The sequence below is a fragment of the Ctenopharyngodon idella genome, chromosome 1, assembly GCF_019924925.1.
Source record: "Ctenopharyngodon idella isolate HZGC_01 chromosome 1, HZGC01, whole genome shotgun sequence".
In the NCBI taxonomy this organism is placed as follows: Eukaryota; Metazoa; Chordata; class Actinopteri; order Cypriniformes; family Xenocyprididae; genus Ctenopharyngodon; species Ctenopharyngodon idella.
In genome coordinates this window covers 38,054,638-38,079,101 of record NC_067220.1, presented here as the reverse complement: position 1 = coordinate 38,079,101, position 24,464 = coordinate 38,054,638, and the positions used below count along the sequence as shown (strand labels likewise).

The following is a 24,464-nucleotide window of genomic DNA, read 5'->3' as shown; positions in this document are numbered from 1 at the left end:
CTATATTTCACAAACGTAAATTCATTACTATTCCCCGTCCTACTTTTATATTGAAAATATCCGGTCACAATGGCATTTGTACTAATCGTGGCTTCACGGATCCGGAACTGAAACACAAAACATCAGGTAAACGCTAGTGAGCAACGAAATATGCTGTAATTTTGATACCTGCTTTATCATTTCATATAATTTCTGTACTAGCGGTGGCATGTTCGGCGTAGTACATTCAGCCTCTATATATTTAGGAAACCCCATAATGTAACCAGAGGCCAACAGCTACATGATAAGAGCAGCAATGAATGACATTATGCGTTAATTGACATTTCAACTCTACGCATTCGTAAATATATATATTTACAAAGTACAATGTGCTGATTTATAACACAAACTATCATTGTATTCCAGGGCTCAGGCACGTTCATTCTTTAATTCAGATTGCGATTCAAATTTGGTGTGGACGGAATGGAGGTCCGCTTCACGCGAGGCAAATCTGCTATCCTCGAGCGCTCGCTCACGCGTCCTAAAACGGAGGTGAGCGTTAGCGCGTTCGCGTTGCTCTTCTCTGAGATGGTCCAATACTGTCAGAGCCGCGTGTACTCGGTGTCTGAGCTCCAGGCCCGGCTGGCTGACATGGGTCAAGGTGTTGGAGCCAGTCTTCTGGATGTTCTTGTGATGAGGGAGAAAAATGGGAAAAGAGAAACCAAAGTATTAAACATACTTCTGTTTATTAAGGTATTACTTTTTATTTGTTTACATATTGTAGATCATTTTGGTTGAAGTTCCCATTGGCTATAAAGGGATAGTTCACTCAAAAATGAAAATTCTGTTATAAGTTATGCACTCTCAAGTTGTTCCAAACCCATAAGACTTTCGTTCATCGTTGAAATACAAACTAACAAGATTTCTGTCCATCCACTGAAAGTCTGTTAAAGGGATATTTCACCCAAAGATGACAATTACCCCATGATTTACTCATCCTCAAGCCATTCTATGTGTATATGACATTCTTCTTTCAGATGAATATAATCGGAGTTATATTAAATAATGTCCAAGGTAATCCATGCTTTATAATGGAAGTGGATGGTGCCCCAAATTCTAAAGACAGAAAAAATGCACTCATCCATTATAAAAGGAGTCCACACGGCTCCGGGGGGATAATAAAGGCCTTCTGAAGCGAAGTGATGCATTTGTGTAAGAAAAATATCCATATCCATATCCAAATATCCATACAAGACGCATGCGCAGCGTGAGCTCCGGTGAGAATATGCTAGTCTTGCGAGAACCAAGTTGTGTACAGCAAAGGAAATCCACATGAAGAAGCGAACTATTTGAGCTATACTCTACATTTTATTAGTGTTAAAATGCTGATTTCTTGTGAATATCCGGGTTGCTTCAACAAAGCTAAAGTCTTGAGATTATGTGCGCTGACATCAAAAGAGGATGCAGACTTGTGTTTTACTGCCTGCAAGTTTTGCCATCGGGCTGCTGCGAGCTCTCTACCCTGTTGCGTCTTCCACCACTTTCGGCTCATCAGATGGGTGAGTTACCGCTCTATCAGTTGCGTGGTTTGTTTACTGCTTGATATCTGGGTGTGTTGTCTCCCTCTTATCCTGCTGTTTTTGGTGATGTGACTTACAGGGTTTGGCTAAACGTGGTTTTCGCTAGTGTTTGGCATTTACTCCGACAATATAAACATGCCTCGGCCAACAGTTTTTCAGTTTGTTTTGCTGCTGCTGCAGCCTCCTCCATCTCCCGGAGTTCCTGGTCGGTATACTCCAGTTCAAACAAATATGGCTGGGCAAAAAACAAAGTCTTCTCTTGGCTTATATCGAAATCCTCCGACATATTTCTTAACAAATCCTAGTTTTGTACTTTTAATTCGTGACCGGTGTTTTGTTTTGCTCTTTCCTCTGCACTTCCGTGTTTGTCACCGGAGCTCATAATCCTGCGCATGCGTCCTACGTCATTAGCTGGGACCCCACTCTCTCGTGAACACGCATATGACAGTTAGCGGAAGCTAGAGATTACAGTTTATAAAGTTTGAAATATGGATATTTTTCTTACACAAATGCATTGCTTCGCTTCAGAAGTCCTTTATTAACCCCCCGGAGCCGTGTGGACTCCTTTTATAATGGATGAGTGCATTTTTTCTTTTTTTAGATTTTGGGGCACCATCCACTCCCATTATAAAGCATGGATTACCCTGGACATTATTTAATATAACTCAGATTATATTTGTCTGAAAGAAGAATGTCATATACACCTAGGATGGCTTGAGGGTGAGTAAATCATGGGGTAATTTTCATTTTTGGGTGAACTATCCCTTTAACCCAAAACTGTCATTCGTAAAGAGATCGTAAAATAAATTCATATGAGTCCAAGTCTTCTGATCACTTTATATGATGAACAGATTTAAATTATGCTTTTATTCAATGATAAACATTGATCAGCTAAAATATGGTAAACGGAAGCTCAACTGTACTTGCTTGACCAGGAAGAACAAACCTCACTGGTTCTCGCGTGACAAACAAATGAACGGTGTGTAACTGCGCAGATATTGTGTGGAAAAAATGAGCTTCCGTTTACCAAATTTGAGTGCTCTATGCACATTATATGTAAATTCATGTTTTCTTCATTTGTGTTCTGAAGATGAACAAAACTTCTGTGTTTTTAGAATGACATGAGGGTGAGTAATTGATAAAGGAATTTTTATTTTTGGGTGAACTAACCCTTTAACTTTCTTTCTTACTTTCTTCCTAGGTAAATGTGTGGAAATCTTTGTTTGGCAAGGAGGCAGACAAACTGGAACAAGCCAACGATGATGACAAAACATACTACATCATTGAAAAGGAGCCTTTGATCAATGCCTACATATCAGTACCTAAAGAGAATAGCACTTTAAACTGTGCAGCCTTCACTGGTGGCATTGTTGAGGCTATCTTAACCCACAGTGGCTTCCCAGCCAAAGTCACTGTCCACTGGCATAAGGGAACCACACTGATGATCAAGTTTGATGAGGCAGTCATTGCTCGAGATAAAGCTCTTGATGGCAGATAGCAGAATGCTTAGCACAGGTCAAGTCTCAAGTTTTACCCTTGAGTCTGGAGTCTCAGTAGGATTTAAGTTGAATTGATTGTGTTTTCATTAATTTTTATAGCTTTGCTATCAAATTCACTGTATTTAGCACACATCTCAAATAACTTATATTCTGTATCTGTCTCTATTGCTTGTTTAATAATGTTACAGAATATTGATGAGGACAAGCCACATCAGCACAGTCACCTCACTAGTCCAATCCAGTGACAAAATGATGTTTTTACTGATACACTAATGCAGTGAAGGGTTATCATACAGTTCTCTATACGAAGATCATAATCTTTGGATGTCTGTTTTGCATATGTACTAAACAAAACATGAATAAATTGTAATAAATAATTAAATCAGAATTAAATAGATTGTTAGGTTTGGATCTTATTGCGTTGTTGAGTTGAGTATAAAATGTACTGAACAGCATGTAACTGCACAGATATTGTGAGGAAAAAATTTCAAACGCACCTTTAACGGTTTAGTTTCCCTAAATTGTGCAGGCAATGTACATATGGCAAAATGATAAAATTATATCTGTATGAAGTTTTATTTACAGCATAAATTACATTTGGACTTCTTGATCATTTTTGTATTGAGGATTGATCTATGTATGTGTATATGTTTCATTTGTTCACATGTTCTTTCATTGTCCTACAATATAATAAAGTCTTTGTACATTGCGAGGAGAGATGGGGAAATACTGTTCCGTACATAAATGTTCCATGGTAACCATAGTTTCTGCCTAAACACTTAAACATTGTATACAGTAGTTACTATACTGTAACATGACAGTGATTATTATCAAAACTGTAAGATAATGTAACATTTTGTGTTTTTGATGACTGTGAGTGGTGGCTAACACTAAGTTACAGCAGTTTTATTGCAATAAATGGTAGCTTTTGTCAGGAACTGGATTTAGCAGTTGTATGTGTAATCATGACCTTTGGTAGTGCTTGTAACTTGATTTCTTGTAAATAGTGTCATGTTGTAAAAATCATGAACTTGGTCATATGTTTGGCCTCTGGGAAAACACTGAAAATAACAGTAATCTTTTTAAAATGTTCAGAGGTATTTAAGCTGTATTTGGGTGCAACCTCCTGCTTCAATTATCTCAAAAAAGTCATTCAGTATGGGTCAAGACCATATAATGTATAATATATATACACATATATATACACAAACACACAAATGTGGCCAAAAGTTTTGGCAGTGAAAACAATAAGCATTTCATAAGTTTTAAAGGCTTTTATTGGCAAAAACATTAAATATATGGAAAGAGTCAATATTTACAGTGCTGACCCTTCTTCATAACCTCTGCAGTTTGGCTCTGGCATGCTGGATATCAGCTTCTAGGCCAAATCCTGACTGATGGTGATCCATTCTTGCCTTATTACTGCTCGGAGTTTATCTCAATTTGCCTTATGAGGATTGACCACAGGTTCTCTATAGGATTACGATCTGGGGAGTTGCCAGGCCCAAATCCAAAATTTCAATGTAATGATCTCTGAGCCACTTCATTATCACTCTTGCCTTGTGACATGGTGAATGGATCATCACCAAATTGCACCTGGATCGTTGGGAGAAGTTTTGATGCCATTCTTTATTCATGGCAGTGTTTTTGGCCAGAGTTGTGAGAAAACCCACTGTCTTGGATGAAAAGCAACCCCACACATGGATGGTCTCAGGATGCTTGACTGTTGGCACGATACAGGACTCATGGTAGCATTCACCTTTTCTTCTCCAGACAAAGAAGAAGTGGTTTCTTTCTGCCCTTCTTGACACCAGGCCATTGCCCAAAAGTCTTTGCCTCACAGTATGTGCAGATGCACAACCACTGCCAATATTGAGCAAGCTCTGCACTTGTGGTGATATGATTCCTCATCAGGAATAGACGGTCCTGGAGCTTGCTGGACACTCTGGGATGTCCTGAAGAGGTTCACTACCGTTGAACCTGTCCTTGAAAAAAAAATATTCTTTGCAGCAATTTCTTTGCATGTGAGTCCATTTTGAAGCGATGATGGCTGCACATCTTTCTTTGAAGGAAACCATTGCTAAAACAAGAAAACAATGATTGGAAGCACTTCTTCCCTCCTTTTATAGTTTTTATGCTCTTATAATCCAGTCAGAATGATAGAGAGATTTTACCTGACTAGTACTTGTTTACACTTTCTCATGTGCCAATGATATGATTAGTGAAATGATGATAGCTGGTCATTTTGTGCCAGGGCCAAAAAACAAACAAACAAAAAACCAGTGACATTTTGTTTTTTGTGGTAAAGTTCTTTTCTTTTTTTTTTTTTTTTGGCCCATGAAGCTTTTTGCAATTATTTGAAATGAATCTGATCACTCCACAACAACTGAAGCAGCAAAACACTAAATTTATGCCACTGCCAATTTCTTTTGGCCACAGCTGTGTGTATATACATATATCATTCACAATCACCTCAGTTAATGAATGAATTATGACTACAGCATGGTCTCAAACTGACTTTCAACTTCATCTATTGAATCAACTGAGAAAACGGCAAAAATTACCTTTTTTTTTTTTTTTTTGGACATGTAATGCAGTAGTCATTTTTTTTGGTGTTGCTTGGTACCAGCAGGACCTATTTAAAATAAGAAAAAATAAGAACAAACAATTTGTAAAATTTTTGTGACAGAGTTAAAAAAAAAAAAAAAAGAAGCACAGTACTTATAAAACATAAGACATCTGTAAATTAAACTTCATATAAAAGTGTTTAATGTTACTGATAATGTAATGCCATTTTTAAATTAAAATATAGAGAAAATCTAATTAAATTGTACATTTTGTTTTAAGAACATTGTAGTGATCATCTCTGATTTATTTCATAGTAGAAATGTTGCTATTTTTTTTTAAAACTAATGGCAGGTAAATTTGAATTAACAATCACAAGAATACGTAGCCTACGTAAACTAATTAGTTTTCACATATCACTCGAGGTGAATAACACACAACAAGCTTTGTTTTCAGTGTCCTCACACACACAAACAATGAAAGTTTTATGGCACCTCAGCAGCGTCAGGTTGTCACATGATGTTGTCACATGACCTCAAGCATCGGAAGTTCAGTGCTGCTCGCGAGTGAGTGCTTGTAAACATGCAGTAACCGGAGACGAACCCGTCAATTAACTACAGAGGGTCAAAAAAAAGGCTGTTGAACACATTCACGTCCCATTGTGCTGTGAACTGAACTGGGATTTTAATGCCGGCAGCCTCTGCACGTGATTTTAAATCGCTGACATGGCCGCAGTGGACGCGAATAAAGCCAACATTTCCTCCGGTGAGTGATCGGCAATATAATGCTTGCGATGTGACGATTATGAACGATTATAATGAAGCCTTTTAGTGCTCGAGTGAGGTGTTAGACAGCAAAAAATGGATCTATAGTTCTGAATTCTTATAAAGTGGAGTACAAAATAGTGCTTTTATTATTTTACATTTGTAATGTATTTATTATTGTACATGTGTAGTGTATATGCTTTGCACAGAAGTACTTAAGATGCACAAGAATATGAAATGCCAAAGACACAGGAGTTGATTATCACTGGTCACGAGCGCAGGATAACACTATGTTTGTGCTGTTTTTAGCCTTAGTCTAGTATTTGACGTCTGTTGGAAGATTTTGTGGTTTGGATGATTCACAAGGTCTGATGGACTGCTGTGTTAGTGGATTATGTATGTGATGTATTTTCCACATGCTAGTTTTCGTTTTTTCTTCCTCATTTGTGTCCTATTGACTTTATTTCTACAGTTAAACCATAATACAGAGGCTTGATATTATGTTTATGGGGTAAAACTTGCTGGATATTGTGTAAACCAGTACACAACACTACATCTGCCACCTGTTTTCATTTTCATTTCACTCGGTTTATAATGACCATAAAATCATTAAATGTTAGGAGAATATACACCTGATCTGCTCAAAAAGACCCAGTGATTCAGTTTCGGATATCTTGGGTGTTGTGAATTGGAGGCGTATAGATTTTTAATCTGTTTTATACCACAGCATTCTTGAGTTCTTTATTTTGATGGGCTGACCGATGTTAAAAGGTCCTATTGCACGTTTTCTATCCATAGTATTCAATTAGGTATCAAACATCCTGCCACAATATTGGTGGAAACCACAATTTCATGGCCAAGAAGTAGTTCCAGGTTTGTCGACCAAAATACAGCTCTATATCACTTTCCAGTGACTTTGAATGTTTATAAGCAAAGTTTCATTTATTTTTTTCCAGTTTCATGTATTTTCTTTAATGTTTTTATCTTCTTAAAGGGATAGATCACCCAAAAATGAAATTTCTGTCATTATTTAATCACCCTCATGTCGTTCCACACCCTTAAGACCTTAATTAAGATATTGTTGATGAAATCCGAGAGGTATCTGAATAGGCAGCAACGTCATTGCACCTTTTGAGGTCCAGAAAGGTAGTAAAGACATTGTTAAAATAGTCCATGTGACTGCAGTGGTTCAAACTTAATGTTATGAAGCGACGAGAATACTTTTTGTGCGCAAAAAGGATGCTGTCTGTTTATGTCTAAGTCTGTTCTGCAATGTAACTTCCGCTTTTCAACATCCAATCAATTCATAATGGATTAAAGCAAGATCTACAGTTTTGTTTTGTTTTTTTCTGGCCAATTATGCTGAAAAGTATACAAGTAAAATGGGTTGCGAAAATGAATTCACATTGAATACAAAATTAGCAAGTTACACTGTAACTTAAATGATCTTTATGCATGTGTAAAACATAATAAAAGCTCACTGAGATGATACCGAGAGACCAGACATAAAGTTCACATGCTATTCTTCTGGCACAACCATTTTATTAACAAAATATTCAAACACTTACTGGTTCGTCCAGGTCGCACTCAATCGCTATTGCATGTATGGTCTAAAACACAATCGCCATCATGTTTTGCTGCAGGACGGCAATTTCAAGTACATTTTCCGTCATATTTGCAGGAATGTAATATGAAGAATGTGAAAGTGAATAACATATAACTAGCACATGCCAGTATAACCATAGATATCTATATGGGTACAGTGTGCATCACATGACTAAACATGCATCATCGTTTTTGAATACCTCCGTTTTAACAGTTCACACTACAACTCAAAAATGACATTTTTAAACTTATCCACTTTTAGGAGTGTCATTAAAATGCTCAGTTTTCTTTTCAGTCTTATTGTGGACTTCTGTGCTTTCAAATGAATCTGAATTAATGCACACATAGCCTTAAATGTCACCGTTTCAATCAATGATTTCGGCCCTCCAAAACCATTAACTTCCTGTTTCAGCCGAATATTTTCGGTTGCTGAAATTGTTGTGCATGACTAGTTTTTTTTTCATAATATTTCAGTTCATAATTGTGTGTCATGTACCTCAGAAATATATGGATCTTTTATTTGGTTGCTTTGTGTTTGTGTGAGGGTGTGTGTAGTACACGAGTGGCCAAGGCAGAACGACAACCCCTGATGTCATCTCTGATAGGGTTATTATAACATGCTGATATTCTGACATATTATGACAGCAAGAGTGTGTGAGGAGCCGCTGTACACCCATTATCAGAAAACATGGCTACCTGTAAAACAAGACGGATGACATTTTTCTTGTTATTTTTCGCATTTGATTGACTATCGCTTGTAGTCAAACTCCAGTGTTCACGAGCGGCTTCAGACCCTCATGTTGCGATTTTGCTGTCAAGATTCTTATCACTCTAATAGACTACATCAAAAATCTTCCTGTTATACAGTAACAAAAATCTGATGCATTTGAGGCATTGTGTTTTAAGGCAAGATTCCAGTAAATCGGCTGGGACAGACGGACCGGCACACAGATCTGCTGCTAGATGAACAATGAATGATGGTTTTGATTAGAGAGAGAAGTGGTAACTCTACCAATAGGTTTGCATAAACACAGCATTTTTGCTTAATCATGCAGTGATCTGCAGGTCAGATGTTCAAGAGAGTAAAGAAATTAGGGAAATCTCAGTTGCTCAATGTGGACGTTACAGGAACTTCGAGAAATATAATAGTGTATTTAGTATCTGTACTTCTCTGCTATGCAGTAATAAAACGGCGCTGTATGAAATTTCCCATTTGTCAGCACATACACGCTTGTGCTCATTAATCTCATTTGAGTGGCTGACCCACTTACTTTTGTCTTTTGTATTTCACTTTCCTTTCAGTCTAGATTAGGTGTTGTCACTCTGGATTGTGATTTATGTGGTATTTATGAGGCATGAAAAAAGGTGTTCCACCAAATTTCCATTACATATGTAGGCGTAAATGTTTAAAATACATCTGAATTGGAATAAAACCGAAGTCGCAAAATGGCTTGGTGCACTGTTTAAAAAAAAAAAAAAATGTTTGTCAAAATATCAGCTGTGATTTCATTAAATAAATATATGTGCAACATGTTTAAGAGCAAAGCACAAGCTGCTCATAATGCTCAATGCTGCTCCACACGAATTCATCTCTGCATCTGTGGAGTTTGGGTTGTTTATTACATGTATTTGGGAACATAACGTGCCAACCATCTTCCCAAACTTGTAATGAGAAGCACCTATAAACCGGCTGAAAATTTAAGAGCTCCTTGCATTGTTTTTGCTAAAATAAAAGCTCTTTGGTTTGAAGTTTTAAAAAATAATATTACCATATTACCATTGTTAATTTACAGTTGTGTTGTAAAATAAAATTAGTGTTTTTTTTTTGTTTTTGTTTTTTTTTTAAATACTTTAGTTTTTAAATTCACTGTGAAATGTTGCAAAATATTTCTTACTTTGTTTTATTTAGTAGTAATATGATGAATAATATGAAAATTATTACCCTATTATTATTATTATTATTATTTCATAGTCAATTGGGGCCAAATGGCGGTTATGCGTACCGTTTTCTGTAAAAAATGTTGCATCGCTTCCGGTTCATGTTCATATTCCGGTTCACATATGCATATTGATATCTAAAAGTGTTTTATTTTTCTTCTTCTCACTTACATTTAGATATTTAAATCGAATAACCAACAAGAAAAATAATAACTAGCTAGGTTCAGCATAAAGCCTATTGTGCCACCCTACAAACAACCCTTTTTTTAATCAGATTTTAAATCACAAACAATTTTTAGCTGAAAAGTTGAAACAATTACCCCCCCACCTTGTAGTCATGTAATTGAGATAACTGCATTGCGGAAGAGCTATCGTGAAAATAACACAGGATTTCATGAATTACTTACCATTTTGGTTTGCACAAAGACTTTTATAAAACAGAAATTCACACAATTGCTCAAGAAAGACATATATATATTTTAGCCACCACTTCCAAAAGACACATTTGGTTCAATGACATGGCGTGCATATTTTTTGTGTCCAAGTGCATTATTTCCTTTTAATTTAATCTGATAAATCATATATACCACTTTATTTTATACAACCTATTTAGTTTGAATTCATTTTTAGTGCATTTAAATAATACATATTTTATGTTTTGTTATCTTAAGCCCCCAAAATGTCAGGTGGTGCAACTGTCCGAACAAATGAACAGACTAAGAAAACTATTTAAAATGTGTCTTACTAATAAAAAATTAAAAACTAAATACTATGGCACCATTTTAGGTTTGAAACAAATTTTATAAATATCAGTAGTTTTAAAGCTGTTGAGATAATTGAAAAACTTTTGTCTAGCAATTTGTATATTCTCAAATGTCAGGGTGGCACAACTACAAACATGGCTCTTTTATTATGAATTGACAAGGTAATAACAGTAAACATGATAATGGATCATCCAGAGAACCCCAACTGATCCTTGTGGCTGTGGTTTGTAGATCTCTCTCTCTCTCTCTCAAATACTATTAAAAACTGTACTAGAAAAAATCTCTCAAATACTAGTAAAAACTGCTAATTTTTAAGTATGGGTGGTTGGTACTCTTTCTATGTCAGGTGGTACAACTACAGTATATATACATACAACTATTTGGTTGTACTGCCTGACATAAAACAGTCAAAACTGAAAATTGCTTAAACACATTGTTCATGACCCAAAAATATGCATTAAATCAGTTTTGAAAAGATTTTTTAAAAAACACCTTTTTTGAAGCTTTATTTGTCAAGGCCCCATTTTCTTTAGTTTAAGACTTAAAAATGCTTTTGGGAAGTGTTTAGTCAGTGATTTTAAAAAAGTGATGTGGAAAAAGAAACTAAGGAGCAAAGCATAATTTTTGACTGCTTACAGAACAGCAGTACAGGAAGTGCAATGGCAGGATTGACATCATTGACACTTTTTCATTGTAAGAAATGAAGACAAAAAAGAGACAAAATCCAACATTGATTCACAAACCAGCCACGCTACTTTAAAGACGTGTCCTTGACAAGCTAACAAAGCTAACCAGCCTTAAGGCCCTTTCACATGACTTGCACCACCACGCTATGGAGTGAAACATCAAGATTTGATGCTTGCATTGTAATGCCATGATCAAAGTTCTGCTAATTTCAACAGTTACAAGGGCAGTGCACAGAAGTCATAGAATAAAGTCATACAGAAAGTAAGTTTTGGTGTTTGCTATTTTAAGTGTTTTGTGTTCCTCTTTCACTTTCTTGCTACCTGGCAACCACATAAAATCCTATCCATGAACCATGATGTGCAACGCTTTTCAGGAGGTCAAATCTGTGCATGATGCTTGCGTTAATTGGTACAATGAAGCCTTAACAAGTCTGTTGTCTCATAGATCAAATTCACACCCTCACATTTTTTTTTTGTGAAGTCTTTGACAACCCACCTAACCACCCATTCATCAAGTGATCACACATTGAAGAAGAGAACACTTGTCAGATCTCAAGTTTCGGGTTGTGCGCGTATAGGCTCTGACTTTCTCAAGTAGACTGAAGTTCACGTCCTAAGGCTCTAGTTGAGACCATCTTCTCTTTCAACTGTCTTTTATTTGTCTTACTTTTAATTAAATAACACCACTGTGTCATGGTGATGTAAATATGAACTCAAATTCAGTTAAAAAGTTCTGTTTAGGATCTGTATGTAAGACTTTTTTGTTCACTAAGGCTGCGTTTATTTGAGCGAAATACATTAAAAACTGTAATGTTGTTAAATATTATTACAATTTAAAATGACTGTTTTCTATTTTTAATACATTTTAAAATTATTCATGTGATGGCGAAGTTAATTTTCAGCATCATTACTCTAGTCTTCAGTGTCACATGATCCTTCAGAAATCATTAATTTCTTATTATCACAGTTGAAATATTTACCTAATAATGCCTAATATTTTTGTGTAAACTGTGATACATTTTGTTCAGGATTTATTGGAAATAGAAATCTTTGGTATCATTATAAATGTCTTTACTGTCACTTTTGATCAATTTAATGCATCCTTGCTGAATAAAAGTATTAATTTCTTTAAAAAAAAAAAAAATATATCTGATTGACCCTAAACTTTTGAGGGTCGGTAGTGTATGTGAATGCAGTGGTTTCAAGCAAAAAGACCATTTACTTTGTGAATTATCCAACTGATACTATCCGTCTCTCTCTTTCTCTTTCAGAAGAGGATAGGTTGCTGTTTCCGGTGACTCACTATGGTTCGAATGACTGCATGGAGGAGTATAGTAACCCCAGCCCGACCCCTCCAACAGATGGCTGGATAGGTGCTGACCATGAAGAGGAAGCATTGCGCAGGAAATTAAAGTATTTCTTCATGAGTCCCTGTGAAAAGTTCCAAGCCAAAGGCAGAAAACCTTTTAAACTGGGTCTGCAAATACTGAAGGTTCTTATAGTAACTATACAGGTATTTATTTATTCTTAGATTTTCTAGTGTTGTTCTCTTTCTAGGGCTTGTATACTCAACTTTTCCCCTCAAATTATTCTTTAACCACTGTGACATTCCCTACTATGGGTATATCAGAATTAACCTTTGGTTTTGCACTCTGAAGTGTCACAGAGTTTGCTAGGTTGGCTAGGAAGCATGAATTTCTAGAGAGATTTAAGGCACAACTTGAAACCACAAAGGACATGATGAGGAAATGTGGCTCACACAAACAAAAATTAGTATTTAGCAATTTTAACTATTCAATTCACTGTTGCACAAGAATAAAGGCAAAAATATATACATATATTATACGCTCTCACTCTCTCATATATATATATATATATTATTTTTACTCTCATTTGGCACTTAGCAATTGTTAATTTATACAAATTTGTTCTTTTTTGCTTTGTCATGATCTCTAGCTGGTACTTTTTGGCTTAAGCAACGAGATGGTGGTGACATTTAAAGAGGAAAACACAGCCTCGTTTAAACACCTCTTTCTCAAAGACTACGCTGATTCAGATGACGCACTTGCTGTTTACACACAGAGTGATGTTTACGATCACATGTTTTACGCAATTGAACAGGTAATGTGTAATTTTGACATTGACACATACAATAACTCTTATTCATGTGGCTCCTTTTTCACTGCAGCTATCTCGTTATTATTACTGTGAAACTAATGGATATATTTTGAGGGATATATTTGGGCAGTGAGCCCAGTGAAGTCATAACACAAATTTGTTTTCTGAATTTATACTTTTAGGACAAAATGTATTCCATAGCAGCTGGTCATGTTTTTTTTAATGCCTTATATAACGCCCTTTTCTTTCACTTGTCTTTCAGTACCTGGCTTTGCCGGAGATGACAGTGGGCCGCTATGCATATGTGTACAATGTTGGTGTGAACGGGAGTGCGCTTTCTCTGTGTCAGCAGTATTATAAAAAAGGCAGGATCGACCCAGCTAACGACACCTTCAACATCGATCCGCATGTGGTCACAGGTGACAGGTTTTCGGCCTCTTTTTTCCTCCTAGTTTGTTCAATTGTTCAATCATTGTTTAATATACCTGTGCAGGTGTGTATAGGATCAAGGCAAAGACTTGAATTTGCAATATTAGTTTACTAGCACTTATAAATTCATTTTTTGGTTTGTTTATTAGTTCTGATTAAAACTTGATAAAACTAAAAGATTATGTCATTTCCTCTTTTTGCACATTGTTGTTACTTGCAGTTCCTTGTTACTGAGTGCACCACAGGAATCACTTTCTCGTGTAACTCTAAAAAAAAATCATCTGATGACCCTGTCGGCCACCGAGGCTGGTTTAGGTGGTAAAGAATTTCTCTCTTCCTCTCTGTAGACTGTGTTGGCGTGAATCCTTTGTCCACTCCCACAGTAGGTCTGGGCCGTGATTACAGGAACTTCACCCTCAAGTTTCACAAGTAAGTTAAACTTGTTTTTTTACTATAAGTTTCTTCTACTCAGAAATTTCCATTAATAATCTAAAACTGCAATAAACACACTCTCTCTCAGGCTCATTAATGTCACCATACAGTTCCAGCTGAAAGCTATAAATCTTCAGACCATCATCCACAATGAAATTCCTGACTGTTACACTTTCTTCATCACAGTGAGTTTGCACATGAAATGTTACTTTAACCCAATAAAAAAGATAAAAAATGTAAAGAAAAACAACCAGTTATTAACAGAAACTTGTAATGGAGAAAAAGCAGCATGCATGTAAAATGCATACAAAAAATAGAATAACTTCTAGAAAAATACAACAATCATAAAATATTAAAATATATTATTTAAATTATATGTAAAATGTCTATTAAATATCTATCTATCTACAGTGGTATGCGAAAGTTTGTGAACCCCTTGCAGAATCTGTGAAAATGTGAATAATTTTAACAAAATAAGAGGGATCATACAAAATGCATGTTATTTTTCATTTAGTACTGTCCTGAGTAAGATATTTTACATAGAAGATGTTTACATATAATCAACAAGACAAAAAAAATAGCTGAATTTATTAAAATTACCACATTCAAAAGTTTGTGAACCATTGATTCTTAATACTGTGTGTGGTTACCTGGATGATCTACGACTGTTTTTTTGTTTTGTGATGGTTGTTCATGAGTCCCTTGTTTGTTCTGAGCAGTTAAACTGAGCTCTGTTCTTCAGAAAAAATCTCCAGGTCCTGCAGATTCTTCAGTTTTCCACCATCTTTTGCATATTTGAACCTTTTCCAGCAGTGACTGAATGATTTTGAGATCCATCTTTTCACACTGAGGACAACTGAGGGACTCAAACACAACTATTAAAAAAAGGTTTAAACATTCACTGATGCTCCATGAGGAAACACGATGCATTAATGCACTTTTGAATAGGATGAAGATGTCCAAATTTTTCTTATTTTGTTGAAATATCTTTTTTTTTTTCATTTAGTACTGCCCTTCAGAAGCAACAGATGATACTTTCATGTTTCCCAGAAGACAAATTATGTACAATTTACCTTGATCTTCAAATTCAGAATTTTTTTCTGAAGAACAGAGCTCAGTTTAACTGCTCAGAACAAACAAGCGACTCAAACAACCATCACAAAACAGTCGTAGATCATCCAGGCAACACAGTATTAAGAACCAAGGGTTCACAAACTTTTGAATGGGGTTATTTTAATAAATTCAGCTTTTTTTTGTCTTGTGGATTATATGTAATCATCTTTTATGTAAAATATCTTAAAATATCAGTACTAAATAAAAAATAACATGCATTTTGTATGATCTCTCTTATTTTGTTAAAATTATTCACATTTTCACAGATTCTGCAAGGGGATCTCAAACTTTCGCATGCCACTGTATCTGTCTATCTGTCTGTCTGTCTAGTTTTGTTTTTTGGCCTGTTGTATCTAGTAATTTTTTGTATTCCTGTAATTATAGTTTTTAGTTTTTGACCCTGTGTGTCTAGATTTTCCAATTGGCTAAGTAATTTCATTTTGGTACATAAGTAATAATGTTTGGTGCATAAGTAATAATGCTAAATAATACATTATTTAAAGAATATGTCATTTATACACACTCACTGGCCACTTTATTAGGTACACCTTGCTAGTACTGGGTTGGACCCCCTTTTGCCTTCAGAACTGCCTTAATTCTTCATGGCATTCGTGGCATACACACACAAACTAATAGTTTAATGTTTCTATATATGTTTGTATTTACTGTATATAATGTTTTTATTTTATGCTTAGATTCTGCTGGATAACAAAGCCCACAGTGGTAAAGTTAAGATCAGTCTGGATAATCAGGCCTCCATAAAGGAATGTAAAGACCCAAGTGTGTCTGGACACGGTAAGATTCAACTACCTCATTCAGATCAATTTTATGGGATTTTCTTATTTTTTTACATTGTAGATAATATCTATGTGCGCTTGTACACAAGCTGTCTCTCTGTCTCTAGCTGATAGTTATGCTCGAGTGTGGTTTGATGTGACGGTTGCAGTGGTGTGTATTCTCTCACTGCTCCTCTGTGGTCGCTCTATCATCAGAGGAATCGTTCTTCAAAATGTAAGATATTGTATCAAACAATTCCACATTAATATACCAAAGATCACTTAGTGAATCCTGTCCTAATGTTCTCTCTTCAGGAGTTTGTAAAGTACTTTAAGACCTCTCTGAAGCGTAATGTCTGTTGGGGAGACAGAATGGAGTTCATTAACGGATGGTATATTCTGCTCATCATTAGTGATGTGCTCACTATCACAGGCTCCATAATTAAGATCGGCATTGAGCTAAAGGTCAGTCAGTGCTGATGAGCTTCAGAAAATAGAAATGTATAAAAACCTTTATGTATACGAAGGTGAACAAAGAACCATTGCATTATGTCACCACAATCAGCACTGATACTTCATGATACTTTGTTTCAACCCTCAGAACCTCTCGTCGTATGATGAGTGTGGGATCCTTTTGGGCACCTCGACGTTATTGGTTTGGGTTGGAGTTATTCGCTACCTCACCTTCTTCCAGAAGTACAATGTGAGAGACAAACACACCCACACACTAGCGTACATGCGGTTACACTGGCCATTTACACATTTCAAATATTCCTTTATCTTTAGAGCAAAAAGAGCTGAATTTACTGATTTTTATTTATTAAATTATTTTCAATAAGGTTGCTGACGTGTCTAGATCATGCGGTTTGGTTGAAAAATTCCTGCCTATATTCTGGAATAAATGCACCACAGCTTTTTTTATTTAAATAACAACTGATGCAAAAAAAAAAGAGCAAGCTCATTAAATGCACCTGAAATGTGACCACATCTCTAGAGCAGATGTGCTTGTGAAACAATTGAAATGTTTTTTAGGATGTAGAATTTGTGTACTATATGGTGTTTTCCTTTCTCAGATTCTCATTGTCACATTACGAGCTGCATTCCCTAATGTGATCCGGTTCTGTTGCTGTGTGGCGGTGATATACCTCGGTTATTGCTTCTGTGGGTGGATTGTGCTAGGACCATATCATGTTAAGGTATACAATTTAAGATTAAATTAAGCATAATTCAAAATAATTCAATACAGTAGTACATGGAACATGTTCAGAAAGATGGCATATTTAGTTCGGAGTAAAATAAAGAATATGTCCAGTTGGTTATTAGAAGTATTCCCCTTTCACAGGGTCAATTTGTTTGGCAGTTTTATATATAAACATATATTAGCAATAAGTCATTTCCTTTTGATCTTTTTGGCATTATCATTTTGTTTAAGAATATGATGTAATAAAAGTCCAAAAGAGAGAGTGTTTTTCAGAAACTGTAAAAGGTTTATAGTGTATATACCGTTAATAAGTTTGGAGTCAGTAAGATTTGTTTTTTTGAATGAAATGAATATTTTATTCAGCAAGGATGCCCTTAATTGAACAAAAGTGACAGTAAAGACACTTTTTGTTATTGTTTTTTTTTTTTTTTTTTTTTAAATATTTCCATTTCAAATAAATGCTGTTCTATTTAACTTTTTATTCATCAAAGAATCCTGAAAAAATGTGTCACGGTTTCCACAAAAATGTTAAGCAGCACAACTGTTTTCAACATTGATGATAATAATAAATGTTTTTTGAGCATCAAATCAGCATATTAGAATGATTTCTGAAGGATCATGTGACACTGAAGACCGGAGTAATGATGCTGAAAATTCAAATTTGCATCACAGAAATAAATGACATTTTAAAACATTAAAATAGAAAACAATCATTTAAAATTGTAATAATATTTCACAATATTATTGTTTTTACTGCATTTTTGATCAAATTAATGGAGCCATGGTGAGCATAAGAGACTTTGAAAGGTAGTGTATATGTATGTACATAAGCAAATTATCTCATTATCTATGGTATGTGGTGTTTCCTCAGTTCCGCTCTCTCTCGCTGGTGTCAGAGTGTCTTTTCTCTCTGATCAATGGAGATGACATGTTTGTGACCTTTAGTGGCATGCAAGAGAGCAGCATGCTGGTCTGGGTCTTCAGTCAGGTGAGTTTAACCCTCAAATCAGGTACATACATGTCAAATGCTACAGAATTCAGATCAATAATTTACTCTGGTTTTTTTGCAGGTTTACCTTTACACGTTCATCTCTCTGTTCATTTACATGGTGCTCTCTCTCTTTATCGCTCTCATCACGGGAGCTTACGAGACCATCAAGGTAAGAGTGAGAGATGAGTTAAAGAGATTAAATTAAAAACATGTTTTTGTTCCTCGCACATGCACAAACATGAATGTCTTTATAGAGAAACTTTCATTTTAAAACTTTGAATTCATTAAGATTCTATGTTTTTAATCATATTTTATTTTTAGTTTGTTTTTAATCTAATAAAAGTGTCATTTTCTTATTATCTTTTTTTATTTGTATTATTGTAAATTATAAATAGTTTTTTTTCCTAATTAACTCAAGAAGGTGACAGATAGTACAGTGTAAGATGATTCAAACAGCTTGAGTATGGTAATGTGATATCCTGTCTTTTCCATTCAGCATCAGACTCAGGAGCCGGTCCATATCACTGACCTGCACGCGTTCATCGCTGAGTGCACTGACACGCCCTGCTCTGGAAAGTTCCGCGGGATCGAGACCTCGCCCTGCTCTTTCTTCTGCTGCTGTGACAGGTGTGTCACTATAGAAACAAAGAAAATGCCTCTTAAAGTTGACATGAAATGGAAGTTGCGATTAGTTTTTTCTTCCCTATTGAGACTTATATCTAAGTGAAAATGTAGGGTGGGACTTTGTGTCCATGGGGAATCGATTGGATCGTTGGATAGTTGTTGTTTGCTATTGCTGCGATCTCATGTGAGTGACAGGTTGTCCCGCCCTTGTGCCAGTAAACACATTATCAGAAAAAAGATGTCACTGCAAGAGGGAAGGGGAAGTTATGAATTAAAAAAATATGATGTTACAAAAGATGTCCAAGATGTTACAAAAATGATGGCCCAACTTGCAATCCATATTTGCAGTGATAACTATTTACAAAAAAGAGAGAAAAAAAAAAGAACCTGCCGCCAAGTAACATAAACTTGGAAAACAAACAAATAAAATAGCAAAATCTGTGTATTAAAGTCAGCATGAAATTGAAATATTTTCTAAATGCATGTTATAGATCTTATGGTCTAATCTAATTCATCTATGCATACGTTTCATCCATTTAAACAAGTGAATCGCAACCTTTTTTATTTCAAAGAAATAAAACTAGACAGTTTAACTGCATAACTAGACAGATGTATGTTCATTATAAAATCAACCAAATTCTAAGTATCTTTTTCTTTTTTTTAAAAAAAAGTTGTTTTAGCTTTATTTTAAAGGGTTAGTTCACCCAAAAATGAAAATTCTGTCATTAATTACTCATCCTCATGTCGTTCTATACCCGTAAGACCTTCATTCATCTTCGCAACACAAATTAAGATATTTTTAATAAAATCCGATGGCTCAGTGAGTCCTGCATTGCCAGCAAGTTAATTTACACTTTCAGATGCCCAGAAAGCTACTAAAGACCCCCAAAATAACAACAAAATCTAGTGATGGGCGATTTCAAAACACTGCTTGGAAGCTTTATGAATCTTTTGTTTCGAATCAGTGGTTCAAAAAGTAATTATTTTGTTTTTTTGGCGCACAAAAAGTATTCTCGTTGCTTTATAATAGAGCTGCACGATTAATCGTAAAAAGATCGCGATCACGATTCAAGCACCCACGCGATCCTACTTTATTAATGACAACGATTCTTCCGCGTCTTTTAAACCTTTGACAAAATCATACCGAAACATTCAAATATGTGTTTTGAATCACACATTAGTTATTTCTGTGTTACAAATATTCAAATTATCACAGAAGTACTGAGATATAAGTTTTAAGTTAGTATTTAAACACCGATGTCTACGATAGCGATCAAAATAGAGCAAACTACCTTTTGAAACGAACTTGGCACGTCAAAAATCGGTTGTATCAATTACATCTAATTCCACTAGGTGGCGACAAGTGACTGTTTGTCATTGAATAATTCATTCAAAAGATTCGTTTAAAAACACTGATTCATCCAGCAATGAAACAAGTATTTATTAATGAGTCATTGAATTCATTCAAAACCATTTTTTAAATAATTCATTCAAACATTTTCCAGCAATTAGAGTCAGCAATTTATATTTTGTAGTAGTAAATTGCATGTTATTTTGTTTGGTTGTATATTCAGAATCGTGATCTCTATTTGAAACCAAAAAATCGTGATTCTTATTTTATCCAGAATCATGCAGCTCTACTTTATAATATTAAGGTTGAACCACTGTACTCACATTAACTGTTTTAAATATGTTTTTAGTACCTTTCTGGGTATCTGAAAGTATAAATTGTTGGCAATGCAGGCCTTACTAAGCCATCGGGTTTCATCAAAAATATCTGAACGAAGGTCTTACAGGTGTGGAACGACATGAGGGTGAGTAATTAATGACAGAATTTTCATTTTTGGGTGAACTAACCCTTTAATTCATCTTGAGGCCTGCTTGGAAGTTTGTTGAGGCCCCCTAGTTGTTATCGGCCCCCTGGTTGAGAATCTCTGATTTAAACCCCACACCTACAAACTCACATTCATCTCAGTCCAACACCCACATCTCAGAAATCCAACAGCCGATGCAAAGAACTGCACTTTTATTTTTTAAATAATCCGTTACACTTGGATGTACATCACAGTATAGAAGAAAAGATGAGTTTTTATCACAACTTTAAACTGGGATAATAGAAAATATTTTACCAAAAAAAAAAAAACTTCACTTTTTAATATAACTGAAGGCTGTAATTGTGTCTGTTGGTGTAACCCTGCAGAACCACCACATATGAAGACGTCCTCCTTGTCAACTAGTGAAGTCCTGAGGCTTGAGGCCTGACTCCTCCTCCCTCTGCTGGTCACACTGCGGTAGTGCAACAAGACAGAAGCCAGTGGAAAGCTCCAGACAAAAAGTCACAGCCGCTTCACTTTGGACCTGAAGTAGAGATCATATATGATTTTTACTGAAGAATCGCTTCAATCTGAGAAAATTACAGTTTTACCTCAACTTGTATTTAGTTTTAACTTAATTCTGGAGGTTGCCAAATGCAGCCCAGTGCCCTCTCTTAGTCTGTACTGATTAAAACAGTCAGAAGGTTTGAATTGAAAGACTATTAGACAGATAACAAACTGCACACGTGAAGCTGATATGTACAGTAATCATTCCCTGAATGTTGATCCCACATGTTCGTTCAGTGCACGTGCTGTGGTGTGCAAGTGGGTCATCTGTTGCCAATACTGAGAGACAAAGTGGCGTGTGACGGTGGTTAATGATTCATAACTATTGAGTGATTCATATAATTGAGTTACTAACATCTAGTCACATGTAATGTCTGCAACAGAAAATGTTTCTAAAGGAGACTGAACTGGCAGGCCTGTGCGTTTAGCAGCAAAAGATGAGGAGACCATGTGATTAAACATAATCAAGCTTTGGTAAAGCTGGCTCTTATTCAGCACTTATTCAGAAACAGCACTCCCTGGTGTCTTAAAGTCACCTACACTTACCCATAACAAAAATACATGCTCAGAATGCCTCAAAAACTTGGCCTTAACACTCTTCTGATGTGTAAAGATGGCTATAATACCTCATTGTTGGATGTGATGTTGAATAGGATGATTCATTAGTTTTTTTTTGCTTTTGATACACAAGTTCACCACCTCTATAATTTTTCAACATACTGATTCATTGTTTTAAATGCAGACTGAATCAAATCACTCCGTTTGCATATCGTCAAATGAAATCATAGCTTCACCCTTGCTGATCTAGAGAAATACAGACTTACAGCTCCTCTCCATCAGCTTTGTTTTATATCAGCGGCCTTCAAGAATGTTATTATTATAGGATAGCTGGTGAGAGCACAGTGTTCTGTTACCATGGTGACAGATTAGAACAATAGAACCCATCAAAAATGCTTGATCCATATCATGCATGAGTCTCACTTCAGACGACAAACAAGCCTGATTTTATCTTCTCCATTATACTTGACTGAGAGAGAAGCAAGTATAAATATTTAAATTCTAGGGCCTGTGCAAGCCATTTACTCAAGTACAGAATAAGTGGGACCAGTCATATTATTTTGATGTCAGTTTTATGGTCATACTACATGCTTTCCTTTTCATTTTAATTATCCTGTATTATTTTAATTTGTGATTCAAACATGTTCTAGTGTACTTGTATTGAGTTGGCTCTGATGCTTTTCTGTTAATGAATTTAAAGCGCACAATCTGCAAACAGAATATATTTTCTGTTACTAACATGTGAAGCTACACCAAGTGATGTTCAGAAAAGTCTCAACATCATGTCATATGATGTAGATGTGTACCTGAAATATTTCATATTTCATTTTATCCTGTTAATTTTTTTTTTTTTTTTTAAGGTTTGTAATGGACAACTTGTGCAAATACTTTGCCATTTTGCTGTCAAAAACATGCATTTTAGATCAAATGATGTAGAAAAATCTACTGACCTTCAAACTGGAGGATTTTTCATTTCCTGTTTTTTTTTTTAATTTGTTCGTTTTAAACACTTGTATAAGTGTCATTGCACATTTTTTTTCCTGAACTTTGTTCTTGACAGGGTCATATGTGTTATTTTAATGTTCATATGTATATGTTCAATACAGAGATTTTCTTATGTCTGTTTAATATAGTCACTTTTTCCTTTTTGCTGTTATACATTAACCATATAAACGTGTAGTCATTCATTACTATACCATATGACCACTAGGTGGTGTAATGAGAGCATTTTTTTCCCCCCACAAATCTGAAAAATTTCAAATTTAATGTAGCACCTAAAGTTACTTGAAAAAAACTGATTTGTAAAAATATTTAGCCAAGAACGGTGTAGAGGTGTGTTTGTAGGCATGTTTGAATAGCTGGTCTAAGCAGGTGCACTAGCCAGTGTACATCGTTTGACATGGCTATCTGAAACCACAGACAGAGATTACACACACTGTTCAAACACAGCAAACCCCATCAGATGCTGATTTCAGACCTGTGGCCATTGGTAACGAGAGAACAGTTCTATAAAGGCCTGCTTTACCATTCTCAACCTGCTGCTGGTGTCTGAATATGAGCCACACCCAGCTATTCAAACACAATGACTTAACAGGAAGAGATTTCATTTTACCACCTCAGTAAGTCTATTGTGATGACAGGTCTAACAGCAGTACAACAAGAAAGATAATCTTCTGAGACTTAAACTTAATTTGCATTATCCATAATCATTTCTGTGATGCTAAATGTACTCAGAATATCCACAATCTTACATTCTCAGTTAACCGTATAGGAGTGAGGATAGGAATTGTCTGTCTTGTGCAGCCAAAAACTGTAAGGAGGTTCAGTGATGTTGGTGTTGTATGATTAGCTTCACCCACCCATAGATTCAGATGAGCATATTAAAGACAAAGCAGATCCTAAATAAAACCGGTTTAGACAAGAAGAGCAATGTACAGTGCACAGCTGCAGGCCTGTGAGAATCACTCTTTCACAAAGCTTCCTTTTGAGATATTCATTATTCAGACTAAAATGTGTTTTGTGTGTTTTTTCTCCCTCTCATGTACGTACACAAAAATCAAGTGTTGCTTGTCCATCAATGAACCTGTCTTTGTCTATAACAGGATGAAGTTTGCTGTCATACTGTTTTTTTTTCTCTCTCTCTCTGCCTGAATACTTTTAGGCAATGAATACACATTTTGGCGTTAGAAAATCAGCTTTTTGTAGGCGATTTAATCGCTTTTCTCTCTCCCCGCTGTGTTTAAAGAAAAATACAATTTCATAAGGGAGTGTAATAAATTCCTGACGTAATTTCCTGAAGGACACGTGCGCCCACATTTTCAAATCACTTTTTACGCATTTATTTTTGAACAGAGGCTATAGTAGAGGTTCTGACTTCTGATAAGCCTTAAATGTTTTTGTACCTCAAGGTAATGTTCCTATCTCCTATCTGTATTTTTAACAAACTATAAAATAAATTTTG

General features: G+C 35.5%; 2 protein-coding genes across 3 annotated transcripts in view; both read left to right on the top strand.

Annotated features, from left to right (window-relative positions):
• The first annotated feature begins 11 nt into the window (after positions 1-11).
• Positions 12-3,773, top strand: trappc5 (trafficking protein particle complex subunit 5). The gene is made up of 3 exons (XM_051905622.1): positions 12-126; positions 406-732; positions 2,761-3,773. Exons 2-3 carry the CDS (start codon positions 463-465, stop codon positions 3,055-3,057), a joined length of 567 nt encoding a protein of 188 aa, XP_051761582.1. The 5' UTR covers positions 12-126; positions 406-462; the 3' UTR covers positions 3,058-3,773.
• A 2,355-nt stretch (positions 3,774-6,128) lies between these two features.
• Positions 6,129-24,464, top strand: part of LOC127518596 (mucolipin-1-like) — a 36,609-nt gene continuing 18,273 nt past the window's right edge. Inside the window, exons 1-15 of one of the 2 annotated variants that reach the window (XM_051905500.1) lie at positions 6,129-6,388; positions 12,652-12,893; positions 13,337-13,501; positions 13,761-13,917; positions 14,275-14,356; positions 14,448-14,544; positions 16,168-16,267; positions 16,377-16,483; positions 16,564-16,713; positions 16,850-16,951; positions 17,322-17,444; positions 18,321-18,437; positions 18,520-18,609; positions 18,937-19,067; positions 21,265-24,411. In XM_051905500.1, the coding sequence (XP_051761460.1) occupies positions 6,349-6,388; positions 12,652-12,893; positions 13,337-13,501; positions 13,761-13,917; positions 14,275-14,356; positions 14,448-14,544; positions 16,168-16,267; positions 16,377-16,483; positions 16,564-16,713; positions 16,850-16,951; positions 17,322-17,444; positions 18,321-18,437; positions 18,520-18,609; positions 18,937-19,067; positions 21,265-21,301 (1,740 nt within the window). In that variant the 5' untranslated portion in view covers positions 6,129-6,348 and the 3' untranslated portion in view covers positions 21,302-24,411. Of the gene's footprint in view, positions 6,389-12,651; positions 12,894-13,336; positions 13,502-13,760; positions 13,918-14,274; positions 14,357-14,447; positions 14,545-16,167; positions 16,268-16,376; positions 16,484-16,563; positions 16,714-16,849; positions 16,952-17,321; positions 17,445-18,320; positions 18,438-18,519; positions 18,610-18,936; positions 19,068-21,264; positions 24,412-24,464 lie in introns of those variants that run through there. The other variant, XM_051905489.1, reaches the window with a different exon arrangement.